Source organism: Vipera ursinii (assembly GCF_947247035.1).
Source record: "Vipera ursinii genome assembly, chromosome: Z".
Classification (NCBI taxonomy): domain Eukaryota; kingdom Metazoa; phylum Chordata; class Lepidosauria; order Squamata; family Viperidae; genus Vipera; species Vipera ursinii.
In genome coordinates, this window is record NC_139517.1 from 26,657,793 (window position 1) to 26,679,556 (window position 21,764).

Consider the following 21,764-nt stretch of genomic DNA (forward strand, 5'->3'; position numbering starts at 1 on the left):
AAATACTAAAATGGACAGGATTGTACTTGGATTATGAGAGATTGTTTTGATGAGTAGATAAAAATATTGGCTAATTAAAAAAAACCTCAGATGTATGAATATTAAAATTGAAATATTGAGCTGTTTAAATGAAATTGATTAAGATGTATTTATTGTTAGCTGCAAAGTCGTGTCCGACCCATCGCGACCCTATGGACAACGTTCCTCCAGGTCTTCCTGTCCTCTACCATCTGCTGGAGTCCATTTAAGCTCACGCCTACTGCTTCAGTGACTCCATCCAGCCACCTCATTCTCTGTCGTCCCCTTCTTCTCTTGCCCTCAATCTTTCCCAGCATTAGGCTCTTCTCCAGTGAGTCCTTTCTTCTCAGTAGGTGGCCAAAGTATTTGAGTTTTAGCTTCAGGATCTGGTCTTCTAAAGAGCAGTCAGGGTTGATCTCCTCTAGGACTGACCGGTTTGATTGCCTTGCAGTCCAAGGGACTCGCAGGAGTCTTCTCCAGCACCATAGTTCAAAGGCCTCAATTCTTTGGTGCTCAGCCTTTCTTATGGTCCAGCTTTCACTGCCATACATTGCAACTGGGAAGACCATAGCCTTGACTATACGTACTTTGATTAAGATGTATATATGTTAAGAATGATATAATGTAATTAATATACTTGGATGTAGTGATATGAAAGGATGTATTAAATGTTGAAATGGGAGGAATTTTGGCTAATTTTCAATATGTGGAAATTATAATGAAAACAAGAATATTATATTGTATTACCAACTTGTTGATATGGAAATGAGATAGATAAGAAGTGTATTTATATTATTAGGCATTGGAGAGAATTATGTAAAGGGAAGGGTCACCTAGAAATATAAAAATGAGAAATTTCAAACGTTTAACTTTAATATCAATGCAAAATTGAAGCTGGAAAAGTATATGTGTTTGATGTCTTAAAGATGGAATGTTAAAATATAAAATATACAAAAGTATTGACAAATGTAAGAAAACTACTAAATAACTGATGGATAACAATAAGAAGTATGTTAATTTAGATAAGAGATAATATGTATTAAAGGAAAAAAGAGAGGAAATTCTGGTTACAACAAATTGGAGATTTGTAATAATATGTATTTGTATGAAATGGAACTATTGTAACCCTGACACCACATTGCTTTTCAAAGATATTATTGTAACATTGGAAAGTCAATAAAAAACTTATAAAAAATCATGATGAAAAGAAAGGGACTGATTCCAAGGATCATGGTCACTGTTAGCAGTGTCATTTGATTAGGGAAGATGTCCACACAAGACACCTTGAGGAGCTGGGGGGACATCACAAAAAATATGTTCAAGGCTGTGAGAAACACAGAAGGGGAGCTAGGCTGTCATGACAGTGTGTAAGATTGAATTGACAAAACCACAACAATAAGAGGCCGTAGCCATCCCATTACAGACTCTACTATTCATAACAACATCACAGTTGAAGGGATAACAGATGGAAATATATCAATCATAGGCCATAATAGCCAAGAGGAGACACTCAACTCCTACAAAAGCCACAAAAAAGTAAAATTGGGTCAGGCAACCCTGAATGGAATTAGTTTTTGTATCTTCTTAAGCAAGTGGGTTAGTGTAACAGATGTGTAACGAATATCGAGAAATCCCAGATGCCAGATGAAAAAGTACATGGGAGTTCAAAGGCCACCATCCAGCCATGTGGTGGTCAGAATAAGTCCATTGCCAAACAAGATAATGATATATATAGCAAGAAATAGGATAAAAAAAACAAAGCTTAAGACTCAGGGAAGTTGGAGTAGCCTAGGAAAGCAAATTCTCTTATTTTATCAGTTTGATTTTCAATTTGCTCCATGTTTTATATCTGAAATGATAGATCGATAGATAACCTTTACTGTCATTTTTTACTGTGGGCACAATGGCACACATTAAAAATGAAATTTAGTTGCTAATGAGGAAGAGTGCATGGTAATAAAACCAAGAAATGAAACATACATCTGGACATATTCCTTACTTCTGTCCACACAAATGTTCAGATCTTTTTCAGCACCTTCATATGTCTTTAATTGCTTTGTCATTTCTGTATCATGTAATATAGTTTTTATATTTTCTACAGAAAAAGTTGTAACAATGGAAACTATCAATAATATAACAACTGTATACAAATCATTTCCTCTTTGCGGCTTTGAGACACTTTAAGATACACTTATCTGACAGTAAACCTCTTTACATTCCAAGAGACCTATTTCTGAATACTGAAACCTGCAAGTTTGCACTCATGGTACTGAAAATATACTACAAAATTTTTAATTGTTTTAACAAGTATTTTTCTATTATCTTCTAAATCCATTCTGAAAAATAAATCTAATGAAATGGATTGAAGTGCTCTGTACCTATCTTTGAATTTGCAGGAAAGTAAACTTGCATAAAACAAGCTGTCCTTTTTCCAATTCCTGGTCAGACACTATTGTTTTCATTTTTCAAGCCACTATAGGCACTTAATTTGCCTTCATAATAATGGTTGACAAACCTAATAGATTTTAAATACCTTGATTTTTTCTTGGGCAGATTGGAATGTGGGAAAAATAGTATATTAACCCCAGCATAGCTGAGGACAATTTAAATTCATCTTATTCATGGACTGGTCAAGAAGTGAAGGTGTGATCTCCACTGGCAATTCACAGGGTTTTTTTTACAACCAACCACTCATTTTTAGATTGATATAATGTGGACAGGTTTTATAATATCTGTATAATGGCCAGGTGATAGTAAAATATGTTACAAACAGGCACAAACAGGACAGTGGCCTATGGGAATGTTATATGGGCAAGATAGAAAAAGATATTGCCAGTGTCTAGTTAACTGCAAGGCTTTGAAGCTGTGTGGCCTCTCTTATAGCTTCATGATTCCTGGTTATAAGAGTGAGAAGAGTCAGGAGAGAACAAATGGTGGATATTTGAAGGGGCATCATATGGAAGATGGAGCCAATTTATTGTGTGTTGTTCTACAGGAAACAACTAAAACCTCTTGAATGTAGAATAGCAAACTTTGCACTTTTGTGTTCTATTTTTCAGGAAGTTTGGGAGGTCAGAAGGATGCCAGAGTTTCAGATTCAATACTTCAGGGTTCCCCAAGATGATCATTATCGACCCTCAAGTTTGAGTGGGACTAAGGAAGAGGTTGTGTATTAGTGTTCATAGTACTACTGGTATTAGGTAAAATAATATTTATTATATTTTCATATAATAATTATTTAGGGGTTGATGAACAATCTGCAACTTCATGATTGATCTGAAGAGTTTGAAGATCCCTGCTATACTGAACAGAATACTCTCATCAGCTTTGCAATTCTATATCAACATACTGTTATCTTCAAACTTATCTGCTACCACCTGTTCTGGTGATGAAATGTAGAAAACTTTCTGTCCTGTTCTATTGGGAGTGCAACTGGTAGTTCTGAGAAACAATACAATTGATGTTAATCTGGTACTGAATTTTGCTTTTTATAACATGAATAATAATCCTACAACAAATGGCAATAAGAACATAGCACATGATAAAAAAGTGCATGCATAAAGGGGAAAAAGAGAATGAGATACTTTGTCCAGCATGTAGAAAGGAAGGAAGGAAAGCTAAAGTATGAAAATATATTACCAGTCACTTTTGTAATAGTGAGCTCCCTTCTGGATTATTTCCATGACATGAAATAAATCCATGCATATTTCAATCTTCCAAAATCAGTATATCCAAACTGCCACAGATGATTTTTAAATTTCAGAGATAAAGATATAAAGATATCCTAGGGCCTTTGGGATTGTTTCACTCAAAGGAATGTTTTAATCTTAGACAATTCCCAATTCAGTTTTACTGTTTTTCACACGTTATGATAGCCCTTGAGTGGGCTCAGAAAATTTCAAAGTCAGCCCAGCTCAGTTTGGATATTATAGCAAGCATGCTGATGAGTTTAATGAATTGTTAGATAACCGAATCCTTTGAACCATTTATCTGACCAGCGATTTATGCCATTTTGCATCCAATTGAACAATAGTGCCACATTACTCAGACAATAATTTTATGGGTTCTTCCAACTGATTGAAAATTAGTGTAATGGCACAACAATGTGGCCAAATTACTGTCTTCCCATCTGAAATAGAACTGGGAAGTTGGAATTGGTGCTTTTATAAAGAAAAGAGAAGACATTCTTTTGAAACTCAGTTTCTTTCATGGCTGAACATTCAGCTTGGTTTATAACAGAATGGCATACACGAATAGTATGGGACTCTGTGGCGAATATGGATAATTGATTTAGAAGTAGTCACTTAGTGACCGAATAAAATTATGATGAACCCAAAGCTATTTATGACCTAGATTTGAAGTTTCAATGGCTATCCTCCCTGCAGTCACTTGATCACGTTTTGAGCGCTTGGCACCCAGCCTGCATTTAGGGTTGTTTGCAGCATCCCATGGTCAGGTTAGTGCCATTCAGAATATTTGCTTATTTGTTTTGCTGGAAACAAGTGTTTACTTTCAGGTTCTGGCAAAAAAAATCACCCATTGCAGGCAAAGACAAAAAAATACTTAATGACTCGGCTTTTACTTAATGACTGCCACAAAAATGGCTGTGAAATGAGGTGTGGTTACATAGTAACCCACCTAACAATGTATGATCATAGGTCTGGGCTCAGCCATAGATATAAGTTGAGGACTATTTATACAAGCTCTGACCATGATTCATTCTGCTCTCGCTCTCTCTGTGTTGTATGTATTTATGCATTGTATTAATTGGGTGCATATTAAAAGAAAATTAAGAGGTTTCTCTCCTTTGTGTGTGATTTATTATTATTACTCTGCGTGACTTTCTCCTATTTGCCTTAGTTTTAGCCAAGCACCTCTCCTTCAACTGCCTCTTGGCAACCTGCTCATTGCCTGTTTGCTGAAGGTCAGAAGGAGGAGAAGGAAAGGCAGGACAGAGGAGGAATTCAATATACAGCAATTTGAATTGCTTTCATTTCTTAACTGGGCAGAAATACAGATTGTAGTTTAGATTGATTAAATCATTTAATGAAAATGAGCTTGTCGATCAAAAGGTCGGCAGTTTGGTGGATCAAATCCCGAGTGCCGCGTAACAGAGTGAGCGCCTGTTACTCGTCCCAGCTTCTGCCCACCTAGCAGTTCGAAAGCACGTAAAAATGCAAGTAGAAAAATAGGGACCACTACGGTGGGAAGGTAACAGCATTCCGTGCTAGTCATGCCGGCCACATGACCACGGAGACGTCCTCGGACAAGCGCTGGCTCTACAGCTTTGAAACGGAGATGAGCACCGCCCCCTAGAGTCGGAAATGACTAGCACGCATGTGCGGGGGAACCTTTACCTTTACCTAACAACTTACACAGTTATTCCTACAAAATTGTTCTTCTATCTAGTCTATATCTATTTATCATATCCATATTTAGCTTGTTTCTCGGTTGACCTTTGGACCATCATCATGCCTTGTCCCAGTGGTTCTTCAATGTTTCTCTTTTGTTGCAGTAATTAAGCTATTTGTAATAAAGGCTATGGAATAATTAGTTGTCTATCTAAAAGAATTTAAATCAGAGGTTCAGGTTGGGAGTGTGATTCAGTTGATAAATGGGAGTGAACAGAACCAAGTACAGATTTCAGTTCAATCATAGAGATCACTCATTTACTTTGGCTTGGTCAGATACTATCTCAAACTGCCTTGCCTGGTTACCCCATTGCCAGAATGGGTTAACCATGTTTTGAGGGTAGAAACAGGCATCTGCCTTTACTGATCTTCTTTTGCAAATTTGATTTTCCTGTGCATTTTCCTGCTGCAGTGTGAAAATACGTAGACTTTTCCTCTTAGGTTGCTTCAGATGCTCTTATCTATTTGTGCTGAAGCACTTTAATTTCTTAAAACATCTTCATCAATGATTTGGATGAGGGGATAGATGGGGAACTCATCAAATTTGCAGATAACACCAAGCTGACAGGAATAGCCAATACTCCAGAAGATAGGCTTAAGATACAGGAGGATCTGGACAGACTTGAACACTGGGCACTATCTAACAAAATGAAATTCAATTGTGAAAAAAGTAAGGTTCTACATTTAGGCAAGAAAAATCAAATGCACAGGTATAGCATAGGTGGTACTTTACTCAATAGTTGTAACTGTGAGAGGGATCTTGGAGTCCTAGTGGACAATCACTTAAATATGAGCCAGCAGTGTGCTGCAGCTGCAAAAAAGCCAACACAGTGCTAGGTTGCATTAACAGAGGGATAGAATCAAGATCACGTGAAGTACTAATACCACTTTACAATGCCTTGGTAAGGCCACACCTGGAATATTGCATCCAGTTTTGGTCACCACAATGTAAAAAAGATATTGAGACTCTAGAAAGAGTACAGAGAAGAGCAACAAAGATGATTGGGGGACTGGAGGCTAAAACATATAGGGAATGGTTGCTGGAATTGGGTATGTGTAGTTTAATGAAGAGAAGGGTGAGGGGTGACATGATAGCAGTGTTCCAATATCTCAGGGGCTGCCACAAAGAAGAGGGAGTCAAGCTATTCTTCAAAGCACCTGAAAGCAGGACAAGAAGCAATGGATGGAAACTAGTCAAGGAGAGAAGCAACCTAGAACTAAGAAGAAATTTCCTGACAGTTAGAACAACTAACCAGTGGAACAACCTGCCTCCAAAAGTGGTGAATGCTCCAACACTGGAAGTTTTTAAGAAGAGACTGGCCAGCCATTTGTCTGAAATGGTATAGGGTTTCCTGCCTGAGCAGGGGGTTGGACTAGATGACCTTCAAGGTCCCTTCCAACTTCTACTTCTTCTTCTTCTTCTTCTTCTTCTTCTTCTTCTTCTTCTTCTTCTTCTTCTTCTTCTTCTTCTTCTTCTTCTTCTTCTTCTTCCTTCTTCTTCTTCTTCTTCTTCTTCTTCTTCTTCTTCTTCTTCTTCTTCTTCTTCTTATTATTATTATTATTATTATTATTATTATTATTATTATTATTATTATTATCTTGTAGAAAGGAAAGGCCCACACTGATAAATTAAAAATCTTTGTGGTCTGCAAAGGAATGCTGGTGGGCTAATCAATGATTTGGTGACTAGAGGAGCATCTACAGTGTTGGAGCTTGTGGTCATGGTAAGCCATGGAGGCACTAGGCAACATGACTTTCAGGGCAGTGGTGGTGATTTTATTACTTTAAAAAAAAGTCTGTGCTCTGTCCAAGGGTGCTTGGTAGGCTGCATGTACAGGCCTGGTCTGTAATTTATTTTGGAGCATTCAACTATCTAGAGCAGGCATGTAAAACTCATTTTGTTTGAGGCAACTTTTTATAAAAGAATTGCCATTAATTTGCTTTAATAAAATAATTTAAATCAATGTTTCACTTGATTTCAAATTAAATGAACGAGATTTTTTTTAGTACAATTGCCAAATGCAATAAACTGGTTTTAGCTATATGTTACTGGAAGGAAAAAGCAATCCCTGTTGCGTTACTGATCCCAGAGAAACATTTGCATGTATGCAGGTATCCTTAGGGTGCCATAGTTATGGATGAGAAATATTGGTTGCAAAGTTGGCATTTCTGGATGTAATACAGATATGTTGGACTTATTTTTGTTTCTTTGCATGTTTGATATTTTTAAAAAGGCATATGCCACTGACTACGCTTATGCACATATGTAACATGATCACTGCTTGTCCAAAATTTTACTATACAGATAATAACCCCAGAAATTATTTTAGCCTTTTTAATAAATGTTGTTATTGATGTTAAGCTCACCAGAGAAAACATCATATATTGTTATGTATATACTAGGTTAATTATTTAAAGACTGAAGTGCAACATAACTAGATTCTAAATAATCTATTTTTCAAAACACACAACAGTCCAAACAGTAAAAGTAAAGTCCAAATTAAGAATATTTCATTCTTGAGAATTGTTTAGATTCAAAATAGTTTTCAAGAGTGTACAAAAGATACTATTTTTTTTCTAGAATCGGCTAAATTAGACATATTACATTGAGAAAAATGTTTCTCGTTTCTTTTCCGTTACCTTTGATTTCATTGCAGAGATGTTAACATAAGAAATAGATTATTTTGTTATCTAATTTTATCTTCCAAAAGACAGAAGCAGATGAAAAATGTGAGTTTGTTTCCTGTTGGCTTTTCTGAATTAGCTGTTTTAGATTTTAAGTTTAGTTCCAAAAGAAGTAATCCTGTAAATAATTTTAATGTCCTCCTCTAGTGCAGGCTCTTTTATGACTCAAGAACTTCAACTCCCAGAATTCCTGAGCCAGCATGGCTCAGCCTGGAAACCTCTCCCTTTCCCCTCAGCATGGCTGGCTCAGGATTTCTGGGAGTTGAAGTCCATGAGTCATAAAAAAGAGCCAAGATTGCTAGCCCTGCAATAGGCTTAGGAAAACCAATAAGGGAGCTGGGTTGTTTGTTTGTTTTTTTGAAAAAAAAAAAGGTTCTGGAACGCCGTTCTGAGCGTTCTGAGAAAAAAAAGCCCTGGAAGGCACTAAGTCAAAGATTAACAATTCAAAATCTGCCAGGAATATTTTTAACTACTACTATTATTATTAATCATTAAATTATTTTTAAAAATTATTTCTGAGCATCCTACATCTTCCAGTGCTTGCTTTCTTGCTTGCTTGATTTAGAGTACAGGTCGGCAACCCGCAGCTCTGGAGCCACATGCCTTCTCCTGCAGCTCCTAGTCATCCTCTGCCATTTGCAGAGACAGAGACAGAGAGAGGCACTTGCACTTCCCTTCTCTCTCTCTCTCTCTCTCTCTCTCTCTCTAGGGAGGGAGGGAGGGAGAGAGGGAGAGAGCTCATGCACAACAGCCTCTTACTTCTTTTTAATTAAACTCTTCAATCAAGTTTCCCCCCCTTGTGTGCACGCGAGTTTTGCAGCTCCCAGTGTTTTTTTTCTCTGGGAAATGGGTCCAAGTGGCTCTTTGAGTGTTTAAAGTTGCCAAGCCCTGATTTACAGCAATTCCACCATTTCACCTCAGAGGGGAAAAAATAACTTCCAACAAAATTAACGACATAGGTCAGTGGGGTCATCAGGATTAATGAATTCATATTCACATGTTGTTAGATTTAACACAGATCAGCATCCATCAGATTTAAATATATGGATCTGATTAAGCCTTAAAAATATAATACAAATTAACATTTTTTTAAACTTGGAAAACTAAGCTAGTTGAAATTTTAGCAGCATATGTTTTCTAAAGTAGCTGTAGTTTTACTCATCAGAATTTTAGTCAGTCTTATATTAACTTGGGAAAATAGCAGAGATTCTTGAATCTGGAAACCCCTTCAGGCAGAAGTATGGTTGGCCCTCTCTTTGGTTTGCTTTTTGATGGCCATTTGTACAAGAGTTATTAACCAATATTTTGCTGGGAGTTTTATTTATTTATTTATTTATTTATTTATTTATTTATTTATTTATTTATTTATTTCCATAAGATTAATCATATTTGTCATGGAAAATCAAATCTTACATTCCGATTTCTGTCAGATATAATATTCTTAATCATAGTGAATCATGCAGGCAATGATTATAAAATAGGGGGGAAATGAAAAATAAGGCTAAACAGAGGTAACTGGGGCTATATATTTTTTAAAAAAATTACACTCATTACACTCTTGGAAGCAGATATTTACAATCAATTGCAATATACCATATAGTATGAAAAATAAAATACTAAACTAGTTAATTCAGTTATAAAAACTTGTACAAGGTTTCATATTTGTGGAGTTCTTGGAATGGATGGGAACCACCAAGAAAGAAATCATATCACTGCCAGAACTGGTAGAACAAGCTGCTACACATAAATTGGTAGAGCAAGCTACTACATATCAACAAACCTCATACTCATTCACACTGGTGATATTACCAAGTTGGGTAATCAAATTTCTTTTTTTTTATTAATTTTATAATATTACATCTACATATTTGAAAAGCAACGTGGCGGCTGAGTTACAATAATCCAATTATATACCAATATCATTAATACAGATCTCAAACTATTACAGTAAATATTCCCTCTCATTTCCCCTTAATATAATCTCATATTTAAACTAATACAATTCTTATTCTATCAATCAAATAAAATATAACTTTCTGACATTTATCAATAGTTTTTAATTTATATATGTCTTAATTGTTATAACAGTCTTTTAGACAATGACCTAATAAATGTTTCCCAATTTTAATTTATAATTAATATTTAAATTTAACATTTAATATTTATCATTTCCAAATTTTAAATGACTCCAATTCCTTTATCACAATTCCTCACTCGGTCTACCGTTCAGTATACACATCTTATCTATATAAATTCTCATCGTCTATGTCCACAAATTAATCATACAATATAATATTCTTATTTTCTACCAATTTTCAAATATCTTAAATTTAATAACCAAAAATTCTTTTATTTCAACATTTAATACTTCCTTTCTCTTCCTCTTTGTATCTACTATCTCATTATTTAAACTATTTTTTTTATTCTTACCACTACATAGACATATTTATTACATTCATTAATAAGATTTTAGCTTGTATATATCTTAATCACCTTTACGTGATCTTTACACACAAATCAATATTCAAATTTAACTGTTGGTAATTATACTTCTAAATTTTACATGACCAAATTTTTCATCTCAATTCATAATGTCTTATATTCAAAATTCACATCTTATCTATTTAAATGTATTCTATTTTAATTCCCATAGGTAGATCAAAACCCCATTCTTTAGTCTTATTCTAGTTTTCTTTCTTTGCCAAATTGTCTTCCATGTCCATGCTTTTGAGTTATCAAGTGAATCTCCTTGTATTGTTATATCTATTATTTGACGCTGAGCAAACCATCCAGTCGCCATTTTTTTGAGAGGACTGGTAGATCCAGAAGGTCATCTCTTTCTTTTTCTGTCTCGCCGTAGTTGTCTTAAAACTGTTTTTCTTCCATCTGTTTTTCATTTTGATCTTCAGGTTACTTCTGATTTGTTGTTGTGATTCAGGGTCAGCCTGTGGGTTCGGCAGTTGGGTTGGACGACTCAGAGGAGGGGGGTGTTGAAGAGCTTGCTGATGATGGCCTTGAGGCTCCGCAGAGCCCTCAGCCAAGCCCCTCCCACCTGGTCACAACGGAGACCCAGCTGTGTGAGCCTGACAGCGTGGATGAAGATGACCCACAACTAGCCCTGTTCAAGGACGCCCGACGCAGGAGGCAGTCAATCAGGAGTAAACAGAGGAAGGCAATGGGGCACCTTGGAAGGAGGCAGAGAGAAGCCACGCCCTGAACTGTATAAAAGGGGAATGCGTGGGAGGGCTGGTTTGCTGAAGGCAACCGCTTGAATAGCTCCTGTTTCATGGTTCGTGTCTTGTTTGCTTTTGTATCCATAAATCTGGTAGGCTTAGTTCCAGCCTCTTGCCTTCTTGTAAAAGGGGTTGTCCCTGCCTTTTCTGCAGGGCCGGTAGCAGGCTGGTACAGAACATTTGTAAAGGAAGTCTCTTCCTTTTTCTATATTGTCAGTTTCTTTTCTGGATTTTCCATTGTGTATGTTGAGCAGTTAAATTTTCTGTCATTGTCTTTAATTTTTCCACTTTTTCTGTTGTATTCTGTATGGAAGATTCTTTAGTTATAGTCATAGTTTGAGTTTGCTGCCTTCTTGTATTTTATGTAGCTTATTTCTTCACCAGCTGTAAGGAGATTTTGAAGAATTGCTTTCAACATAACCAGAGTTTGTTCCTGCTCTTCTTCCACAGAAAAAAATATGTTGCTGGTTTTCTTCCATACTGGTATATTAGACAGTCAGGAAATCCACTAAATAAGAAGCACTGCTGAGCTTTTCACAGCTGAAGTTTCAAGGTTGGATATATCTTATCTATTTTCTGGGCTGTCTATTTTCTTTAAAAGTCTTTTTTAAAGAATAGCAGATTGAAGTATCACGTTTAGCTACAAGATGTCGCCCTAGAGTTATTTTTATCTTTTCAGTTTTGCTTCAATTTTAAAAGGGAAAACCTAGATCTTCAATAAAAATAGAAAGTAAAAAAATAAAAAATAGAGAGTCTTTTAGTCCACAAATTTTAGGAAATAGAATTCCGATTAGGATCCAGTTATTTTTTCAATGTTTTAAACTCCCCTGGGTATCAGTCGCGGCTGTTTCTAGAGGGAGGGCTGAAATCCCCCTTTCCTCTCCACAGGGGGGAAAGTACTTAAGCATCTTGTGCAAGTACAAAAGATAATTAGGATTTAAGAGGGGTAGATCTCACTGGATAATCAAATTTCTACAAACAACAACCAAGTTCACACAGCAACTAAAATATCAAACTCTGAGCTGTATATATTTGTTTCATACTTTAAAGTCAGAAAAATGCTTACAACAAAATAATCAATTAATACAATAATTTACACTAAAACATTAAATAAAAATATGCAGAACACAATGAGAAAACAGCAATATATAAGCAAGCATTTAAACAAAAAACCATCTCTATCTTTCTACCATCTATCTTATATTCTTCATTAAGATATAGATTGAAGGTTCAAAAATGTTTCAGGCAAGAATCAAAGATTAATAAAACAATAAACTCACTTATTCTAAAAGAAACTCTTCCAGAGTAAATAAACAAATGATTTAAAACTCCTTTCTCCGTGTCTTGTCACACTGAAGTTCTTGGACAGATTTTCAAGGGAGTCTCTTTGTCCCTCACTAGGACAAAAGGGAACACTTTCTCAGAAAATGGATAATTAAAAGTAAAGATATGATCCATTGAGTCAGCATTGTAAAAGATGAGTCTATCAAAATCATGCTCCAGGATAATCAAGATACGTTGTGGTGATTTCCAAAGTGTAAGTTTGATGGGAGGGCTTGTAGAAGCTTGGTATTCTCCTTGTGCTAGCTGCAGTACCCAAAATCCTTGAGTAATGGTGATATCTGCTGAATATTTTCTTTCTACTGATTCCCGGGCAATCCCAACGGCCCACTCTTTGGCCTTGCCTACTTCCACCACCCATTCTAGAGTCCCAGAGTCAATGCCTTCTGCTCCCAGGACACCTGGTAAAAAACGGAAGCGCTCAGGATTGTCAAAAAGGACCTGGGTTTGCTCCCCCATATGTACCTCTTTCTGATCTTCTGAAAGGATGAGGGCGGGATAAGCTGTCTTGGGATCCAAGATCACTTCAACTAAAGTTGTAGATAAAAAGATTAGAATATTTTCTGTCAGGCTAAGGTCAAAAACAATATAGAACAATTCAACCAAAGTTCTATTCTTTATTTGCTTATGCACAATATGGTGGCTGCTTCCAAAATGGCACCCACTTTCATACATGTGATATCTGCATAGGAAAGGTTACTTGTTAGGGAGATGTAAGTATGAGCCCTCAGACAAAATGCAGTAAGGATACCATAAGCATTTACGTTTCTAGAGAAACAGAGCTAAGCTTGGAGTAAAAATGTGGCAGTTAGAAAGACATGAATTAGACCCCAGAAAGGAAGAACTTACTAGCAAGAAATTTAACTTGACTTTCTATAGATAATTCTTGAATTATGACATATGGAACTTGTCCATTATAGTCTTAGGTTGTGATGGTCATTCAGGCACTGACATGATTGTGTCACTTAACAACACCCACACCTAGTCTCTCCAATGCATTTATTAAATGGAGTATGGGGTGGCTCAGGTAGAGGAAGTGTTAATGTAGGCCCAAGTAGACGGACAGCAACTCAGAGACAAGCATTCAGATCTATCTCCTTCTGCCCTTCTTGCTGCAGCGACCACAAGACTTTTGTTTAGGAACATGAATTCGTTCAACAACTAACCTTTCTTTGGAATCCCAAAAAACTTGTCATATATATTTGACAGTATTGTCTCTTCTCGTGCCTTTTTGTCTCTTTTAGTCATGGCAGATGGTTTTGGAAGGAAATCTGTGAGAAATTAATAATAATAATAATAATAATAATAATAATAATAATAATAATAATAATAATAATAATAATAATAATAATAATAATAATAATTTTATTTATATACCGCCCTTCTCCCGAAGGACTCATGGTCATACTTGTATTAAAAAACAAATGAAGAAACTGAAGCTCCTTGGTTCCCTTTGTTCCTTCTGCAACCATCTGATAGGCTAAATAAATTAATACATTAGCACAGTATTAATGCAATGAGCATCAACTGATAAAATGAGCAACAAGAAATATTGGGTAGAACAGATTTTTTCCACTCAGATGTCTCCAAGTGTGCTAGATCTCAACTGCCATCATTTTGGGGAAACACATCTTGAAGGGCATTACTCCCCAGAGAATTAGTAGAAATTCCTGCAACTCTGCAGTCCAATAAAGAATAGAAGACAAAAAGGAATCAAATCCAGCTCTTCTTTCAGTTTCAGTTTCCAGTAAGCAAAAAGATCGATTGAATTATAATGTAGTGATTTAAAAGTAAAAGCATTTAAGGGTATTTTTAGTGTGTTCAATTTGTTCTCTATGATCATGTATATGTGCCATTGGACATTAAAACTACTTCTATGTTTGAGTAAAGTATAGAGTGCCTAAGTATCATGCCTTGAGAAAACTTGGCCAATAGGATTTTTCATTCAAATTCAAAAATAAAAATGTAAAAGGATTTCTTGTTTGTCTGAGGAGGAAGATGTCTCAGCTAAGACAGAGATACCGTATTTTCCGGCGTATAAGATGACTTTTTAACCCATGAAAATCATCTCAAAAGTTGGGGGGTCGTCTTATATGCCCAGTCGTCTTATACGCCGGAAAATAGTACATAAATCAATCGAGTGCCCCCGTTCTTGCAAACCAACTTCAAGCCTCCTTAGTCCAGTCCCCCCTCCAACGTGACTCTCCCTTCCCACCCCCAAGAGCCTCTCAGCCCCTACCCCTCCCCCTTGCAAACGCCAGACCCCGGGAGCTCTTGCGTCTATTCCAAAGGGTGGGTGGAAGGAAAAGCCCCTTTCGGCTCCGACTTGGCTGCAAGTCAGCGTGCCTGGGAAGGCACGCCCTCCCCTCTCACTGTGGAGGAAGCAGGGCAGGCTGGCATCTGGCGGGAGCCGGCAGAGCAGTCCTGTGCACGTGCGCGCTCCCCGGCTCCTAAGGAGTCCTCGGGGAGCCATGGCAGGCGCCTCATGCTCTTCCTTCTTGAAGCAGCACCGGCGGAGCCGTCCGGCATCGGGCGGGAGCCAGCAGGGCAGTCCTGCACACGAGCGCACTCCCCGGCTGCTAAGGAGTGCTCCTTAACAGCCGGGGAGCGCGTGCATGTGCAGGACTGCCCTGCCGGCTCCCGCCCGACGCCGGACGGCTCCGCCGATGCTGCCTCAAGAGGGAAGAGCGTGAGGTGCCTGCCATGGCTCCCCAAGGACTCCTTAGGAGCCGGGGAGCGCGCGCGTGCACAGGACTGCCCTGCCGGCTCCCGCCAGATGCCAGCCTGCCCTGCTTCCTCCACAGTGAGAGGGGAGGGCGTGCCTTCCCAGGCTCACTGATTTTCCGGCGTATAAGACGAAAAATCTTGAAAATCATCTCAAACGTCGTCTTATACGCCCAGTCATCTTATACGCCGGAAAATACGGTAACTATTAAATCACAAACACCCTCTGGTTGTTTTGGGTTTTCTAGATTAGAAAATCAGCGAAAACAAGAAGTGTGATTTGAGCTGCAAAAAACAGGAGGAATAACACAATAGGCCCTACTAAATACTACTTTCACTATGTCACACCTATTTCCCTTTTCCTCACACGGATTCTGAGAGAAATATTATTAGAAAGTCAAGGGGAAAGAGGAACAGAAGCCAACAAAGGAATTTGGGTTACCAATACGCAGCTGGGCTTTTTCTACCTACATTCCAGCATCTCGTTTCGGATTCTTGCAGCCAGATCCTTTTTATTTATTCTGTCCAGAATGCTGACAGTCACCTTCAGGGCTTTGGCATCATCATATGCCTCAATCATGTATCGGGCTATTTCAATGTGGGTAGCTTTCTCAGTCTTGGAGCGACGGATGGCCTTGTAGCCCTTCTCCACTGGGTAGTCCTCGAGGTGCATCTTAAATTTCTCGAATTCCTCTTCACTCAGCTCTTCAAAATAGTCAACTAGTTTGCAGCGGGGAGTGTGTGACATTGTGGGTCTCAGTCAGATGTACCTGGAAGAAAGAAAATGTAAAAGTTGCAATAGAAATCAGATTGAAGGGATAAAATCTAGTGTGGTCAAAGTTTAGATAGGCCCACAGAGAAGAAAGCAAGTTAAATACACCAAGCCCTCAGGAGAAATCAGCTCCAACCAGCTCTGATCGTTTTCAACGGTCTCTAACAGAAAAAGTGGAAAAAGCAAAAAAGCGGATCAGGCAAAGCTACTTCTTCCTCTGGCTATTGCTCCTCCTCCATTCCCTCCATTCCCGGCCTGCTGCACTCTTACCTTAACCCTGAAGAGACTTAACTTTCCTTTTCCCACCGACCGCCCGTGCCTTCTCTACTCAAGATAGAAAGCGGAGGTACGGATGGGAAGCAAGTAGGCTTTGCCTCTTGTGGTCCAGTGAATAAGCGGGCAGCGCCGAGGTGTCGGAGCTGGAGGCCGGCAGACGAGTGTGATTTGAGCTGCAAAAAACAGGAGGAATAACACAATAGGCCCTACTAAATACTACTTTCACTATGTCACACCTATTTCCGCCCAAGCCCATTGGGTTTGCTTGCAGTCAAGATACCTCGAGGACCGGGAGAACCGCAGCTGGTCCAGGAAGGGAGAAAAGGCAACTCTCTCGCTTCCCCGCCCAATCCGTCGCTTATCGCTGTCCTCCGCCAGCCGCCGGCCTGGAGAATTCGGAGCAAAAGAAGCGGGACCCGGGGAGGAACTCGCCACTCAGCCGCAGCTAAGGAAAGGGTAAGTGGAAAGGCGAAAGTGAAAGTGGATCGCGAAGCGGGACGGAGCGTCCCCCCGAGTTCTCCATCACGCAGACAAGAATTGGAAAAGCATCGCCCCTCTGTAACAGAATGGCGTGGATGACTTTGGGGAAGGAAGTGAAGAAACGCAGCCTAGGAAACAGACAAGAGAGGCAGAAGCCCCCAGTGGCTTAAAGGTCTGAGAAAGAAACTTAGCAAGACCCGCTCTAAATGTTCAGACAACTAAAAATGGCGTCGGGAAGTTTATACTTCCAGACTTGTTATGTCGCTTCATAATAAAGAAGAATTAAACATCTGTTGCTGTTTCCTTTGTGGGAAGGCTGACACCTGCCAATGGAAGAGTTTCCCAGAGCCGCTGCCTGCAAATCGCGATGGGTTGAACAATCGCCGTCATCCCTAGCCATTCTCTCTAATAGCTTGATGTGCAGAGATAAATAAGCTGCCATGCTTAAGTGTAAAACTGCTGCCTGCCTATGCCAAAATAACGCTGCCAAAGGCTTTAGAACCTAAAAAAAATATTTTTCATCTTCAAAACTAGAGACGTTTGTATACTTGATATAGCACAGACGTAGTTTAGTAGGGATAAGAAATTGCCTAGTGCATTTTAAAAAATTTGCACTGTTACCTAGCCATGAGTCCATATGTATTCTAGTATGCAGTTGCTCCACACATAATCATTAATTTGTTCGTAGTTTGAGTCTGTTTGTTCCTGTAAAGTAGATATAGCTTATATTTAGTGGTGGGAGGGTGTCTTTCACTCTGGGAGCAATTTTAACCTGTCCTTTTTGTGACCACAATCTTTGTGCCTCTGCAATCTTTATAAACAAAAGTATTTGTGTTCCTGGTCTGGGTAAAAGAATGAATCATTGTAGGTATGAGAAAAACAAAATTCATAGATATTTTCAAAACCACTGTATTAGAAATGCTTTGATAACTGTATGGGAAAAAATCAAAATGAAAATATATGTAAAAATTCCAGGGTGGTTATCAATAATTGAAGCTTTTTCACATGTAAACTTGTTAGATTTTGAAAAAAAAGTGGACATATAAAGATATTTTAAATATTGATGGGACATTGAAATCGAAGCAAGAACTGGAATATCAGGGTATCAACATGTCATGGTGGGCACGTTTACAAATACAAAATAGATATGAAAAAGATATGAAAATGTATGGATTTTATAAAGAACAAAATGTGTTTGATAAGATATTATTAACGTCTGATGAGAAATTAATTAAAAAATTGTATAACTTTTTGTTAACTTTAGAGATGGAAAGTGAACAAATTAAAGGGACAATGACAAGATGGGTGGAGAATTTTGGTTATACTATAGAGTTAGAAGAATGGCAAAAACTATGGGAGAGAAATTATAAATTGACAATGTCAACTGCATATAAAGAAAATTTGTATAAAATGTTTTATAGATGGCATTTACCTCTAGCTAGATTAGCAAAAATGTTTAAAAATTTATCAGGCACATGTTGGAAATGTAAACACAACATAGGTACGTATTACCATATTTGGTGGACATGTGATAAAGCTAAAGGCTATTGGTGAAAAATATGTTTGGCTAGAAAATATACTAGGAGAACATGTAGCATTTAATCCCGAATTATTTTTATTAGGTATATTACCAGAAAAGACTGATAAACAAAATACATACTTGGTTCTATCTAAGGGAACACCTGCTGCCGGCATCATCTTCTCATCGTCCTGTGCGCCCCCACAGGGAGGGCCTTCTCAGGGTACCACCGGTTAATGAATGCTGGCGGGTTATTCCCAGGGGAAGGGCGTTCTCTGTGGGTGTGCCTGCCCTATGGAACCAACTACCCACGGAACTTAGGATTGCCCCCGACCTTCGCTCATTTCGCCAGGACCTGAAAACTTGGCTCTTTGATCTGTTTGGTCCAGACTGTGGGGTTGTTAATTTAACTGGGTTTTAGATTTACTCTTGGGGCTTGAATTTAATTTAATTGTTTTAATTGATTTTAATTTTTGTATTTCATGGTTTTAACTGCCCTGTAAACCGCCCTGAGTCCTACGGGAATAGGGTGGTATACAAATTCAATAAAATAAATAACCGCAGCAAGAATAAGCTATGCACAATGCTGGAAAAATGAACAAGTACCATCAGAAGAAGAGCTAATAAAGAAGATATTGGAATGCGCAGAGATGGACAGACTAGCTATGAGACTAAAAGACAAAGAAGAAACAGAATATTATGAAAGCTGGAATTTATTTTATAAATGGTTGGGAAAAAAGAACCAAAGAGTGAGATTTGTATATGTATTAATGAATTATAAACTAAGTTCACACGTTGTTTGGAAAATTAACATGCATGTATATATATATATATATATATATATATATATATATATATATATATATATATATATATATATATATATGAATGCATTTTTACTCTGGAAGCTTAATGCATTTTTGTGGAACTATGTCCTTTCTTCTAAATTCACACATCTCATTTTTTTGATCTCTCTCTTCTGAAATGATGCTATACATATGACTGCATACCTTTTCAGTATTGCTTTTTGATTTTTAAGTAAAACACGTTATTTTTATTGACCAACCTATCCATTTCCATTTATGGTTATCCTAAATAAATTATTTTCCATAATATTTTCCATAATTTTTAAAATCTGTATCCTGCTGCTCTTGAAATAAGTCCACATTGAGCGCAAGAATAAAATACAGGGAGGTACAATCCAGTGATTCCTAGTATTTAATTGGCTCTTAAAAGGATGAGGTAAAAAAAGATCTTAGTGGCTTGATCTCTGGGATCAAACTAACTGCTCTCACTGAGGAATGAAGCCTGAGCAGAGGACCTCTTGGTTGCCATTCATCCAGCCCCTGGAAGATATATAGATTGCAGCATTGTGTCCTGAAAGTTTTAGAAAGAAAATAATAGTTTGGATGCATTATTTGGAAATAATTCAAAGTGGCACAAATTGATTCTTATCTAAGGACATGGGATAGCTTTTAGAATACACATTTCTACAGGTATGAGAGGAAACTATTTCTTCTCTAGGCTTGCATTTAGACCGTTATGATGAGCTAGATCAGCAATTCTCAAGATCTGTCCCACAAAACCATTTCAGGGGGTCCATGATGTAAATATGTTAGCTTGCTAAGTTTTAATTTCTAATACAGTACACACTGATATTTATAGCACACATAACCAAAGCTCTTTGGAGTCTTCAGTCATTTTCAAGAATGTAAAATGGTCTTGAACTCAAAATGCTTGAGAACCAGGGTTAGGTTTAGAAGGAGCATTCATGGATTAAGTGCATTAAATCTGTCCTTATTGCATCGACTGATAACTATTTGGCAGCCTAGTATGACCTGAGTCCTTTTTGATAGATTGGGGCCAGAGGTTTTCCTGCAAGAATGTTAAGAAGAATATGCTGGGCATCTATCAAACAAAATTGCTGAAAGCTGCTTTCAGTTGGATTCCAGTCTTGAAGTCGGTCCTACAGGTGGGTACAGTCTTGCCCAGCATTTTGATCCTATTGTATCTGAGGAATTGACAGGGTACTCATGACTATGAGCTCCACCATCTCTATATTAGATCCATGTCCATCCTGGTAGTCTTAAGACTTCACACAAAGTGAGAGGCACTAGTAGTATTTGTTTTCTTGAGATAAGGGTCCAGTCCTTCCTCACAAAGCCATCATTAGACCCAACTGTACTGGACAATTTTTGTCCAATCTCCATTCTTCCTTTTTTAAAAAAATGTTGAGGTGGTCATGCAGTAGTTTGAGAGGAGCTGGACCGCTTTCATTTTGGATTCAGACCTGGGTATGAGATCAAATGACGTTGATCACACTTTTGGATGTCACCTGGCAGGAGCAGAAGGGAGAAATGCATCCACTCTTTCTCTTCTCTAAAAAAAAGGTAAAGGTTTCCAACTCTAGGGGCCGGTGCTCATCTCCCGCTTCAAAGCCGAAGAGCCAGCGCTTGTCCGAGGACGTCTCCGTGGTCATGTGGCCGGCATGACTAGACGCCAAAGGCACACGGAACGCTGTTACCTTCCCACCGTAGTGGTCCCTATTTTTCTACTTGCATTTTTATGTGCTTTCGAACTGCTAGGTGGGCAGAAGCTGGGACGAGTAACAGGTGCTCACTCTGCTATGCAGCATTCAGGATTTGGCCCGCCAAACTGCCGACCTTCTGATCGACAAGCTCAGCGTCCTAACCCACTGAGCCACCGCGTCCCTTATGTTCTCTTCTCTACCGCTTCACAAATCAAATCAAATATATTTTTATGGTCTTTGATCAGCCTTTACAGTAGAAAAAGAGGAAAAAGTTCCGATACTTCATGCGACGTCACGTGACGTCGCGAGTTTGACATGCCTGCTCTAGAGGTTATCATATTGTGCTGCCATCATGTGGTCCTTTGGGAACTACAATATGATCTGTTCAGTCAATCCCTCCCATTTTGTGATGTATTTCCTCCTTCTTCTTAATCTTGAATATTATCACTCCCTGGACACCATTACATGTGGTCTGCCCTCATGGTAGGACCATTACTGTCTTTGACCTTTAAATACCGTCCATTTCATCATCTGCCACATCCTGTTATCTGCCTTAAACTTCCTGCATGCAATAAAGATCTTCGTGGATGAGAAAAAGATATTTTGTGAGTTCAGCTATCTGATAAAGACTTATCATGGTGATTATATCTACTTATACAGGCCAGGCACAGGGGTCTCAGCAAGGGGATATATCACTGTACAACAGTTGGAGTCAGAATATTCTCTGTTTCTTTGAATAGTGTAACTTGTACATGTTTGTAATCAGTACAGTTTC

General features: G+C 38.2%; 1 protein-coding gene and 1 pseudogene across 5 annotated transcripts in view; both read right to left on the bottom strand.

The window, feature by feature from the left end:
• Window positions 1–1,172: 1,172 nt before the first annotated feature.
• On the bottom strand, window positions 1,173–2,081 carry LOC310649259 (olfactory receptor 5V1-like; annotated as a pseudogene). Its single transcript has 2 exons — window positions 2,018–2,081; window positions 1,173–1,786 (listed from the first exon to the last, which is right to left on the bottom strand). The product of its transcript is annotated as an olfactory receptor 5V1-like (transcript).
• A 7,540-nt stretch (window positions 2,082–9,621) lies between these two features.
• LOC310650355 (butyrophilin subfamily 3 member A1-like) overlaps window positions 9,622–21,764 on the bottom strand; it is a 39,006-nt gene continuing 26,863 nt past the window's right edge. The window contains exons 1-5 of one of the 4 annotated variants that reach the window (XM_083379267.1): window positions 16,741–17,394; window positions 16,455–16,633; window positions 15,884–16,182; window positions 13,855–13,959; window positions 9,622–13,218 (exon numbers count right to left, since the gene is read on the bottom strand). In XM_083379267.1, coding sequence (XP_083235393.1) covers window positions 12,695–13,218; window positions 13,855–13,959; window positions 15,884–16,160 — 906 coding nt within the window. In that variant the 5' untranslated portion in view covers window positions 16,161–16,182; window positions 16,455–16,633; window positions 16,741–17,394 and the 3' untranslated portion in view covers window positions 9,622–12,694. Of the gene's footprint in view, window positions 13,219–13,854; window positions 13,960–15,883; window positions 16,183–16,454; window positions 16,634–16,696; window positions 17,395–21,764 lie in introns of those variants that run through there. The other 3 variants (XM_083379269.1, XM_083379268.1, XM_083379266.1) reach the window with 3 other exon arrangements.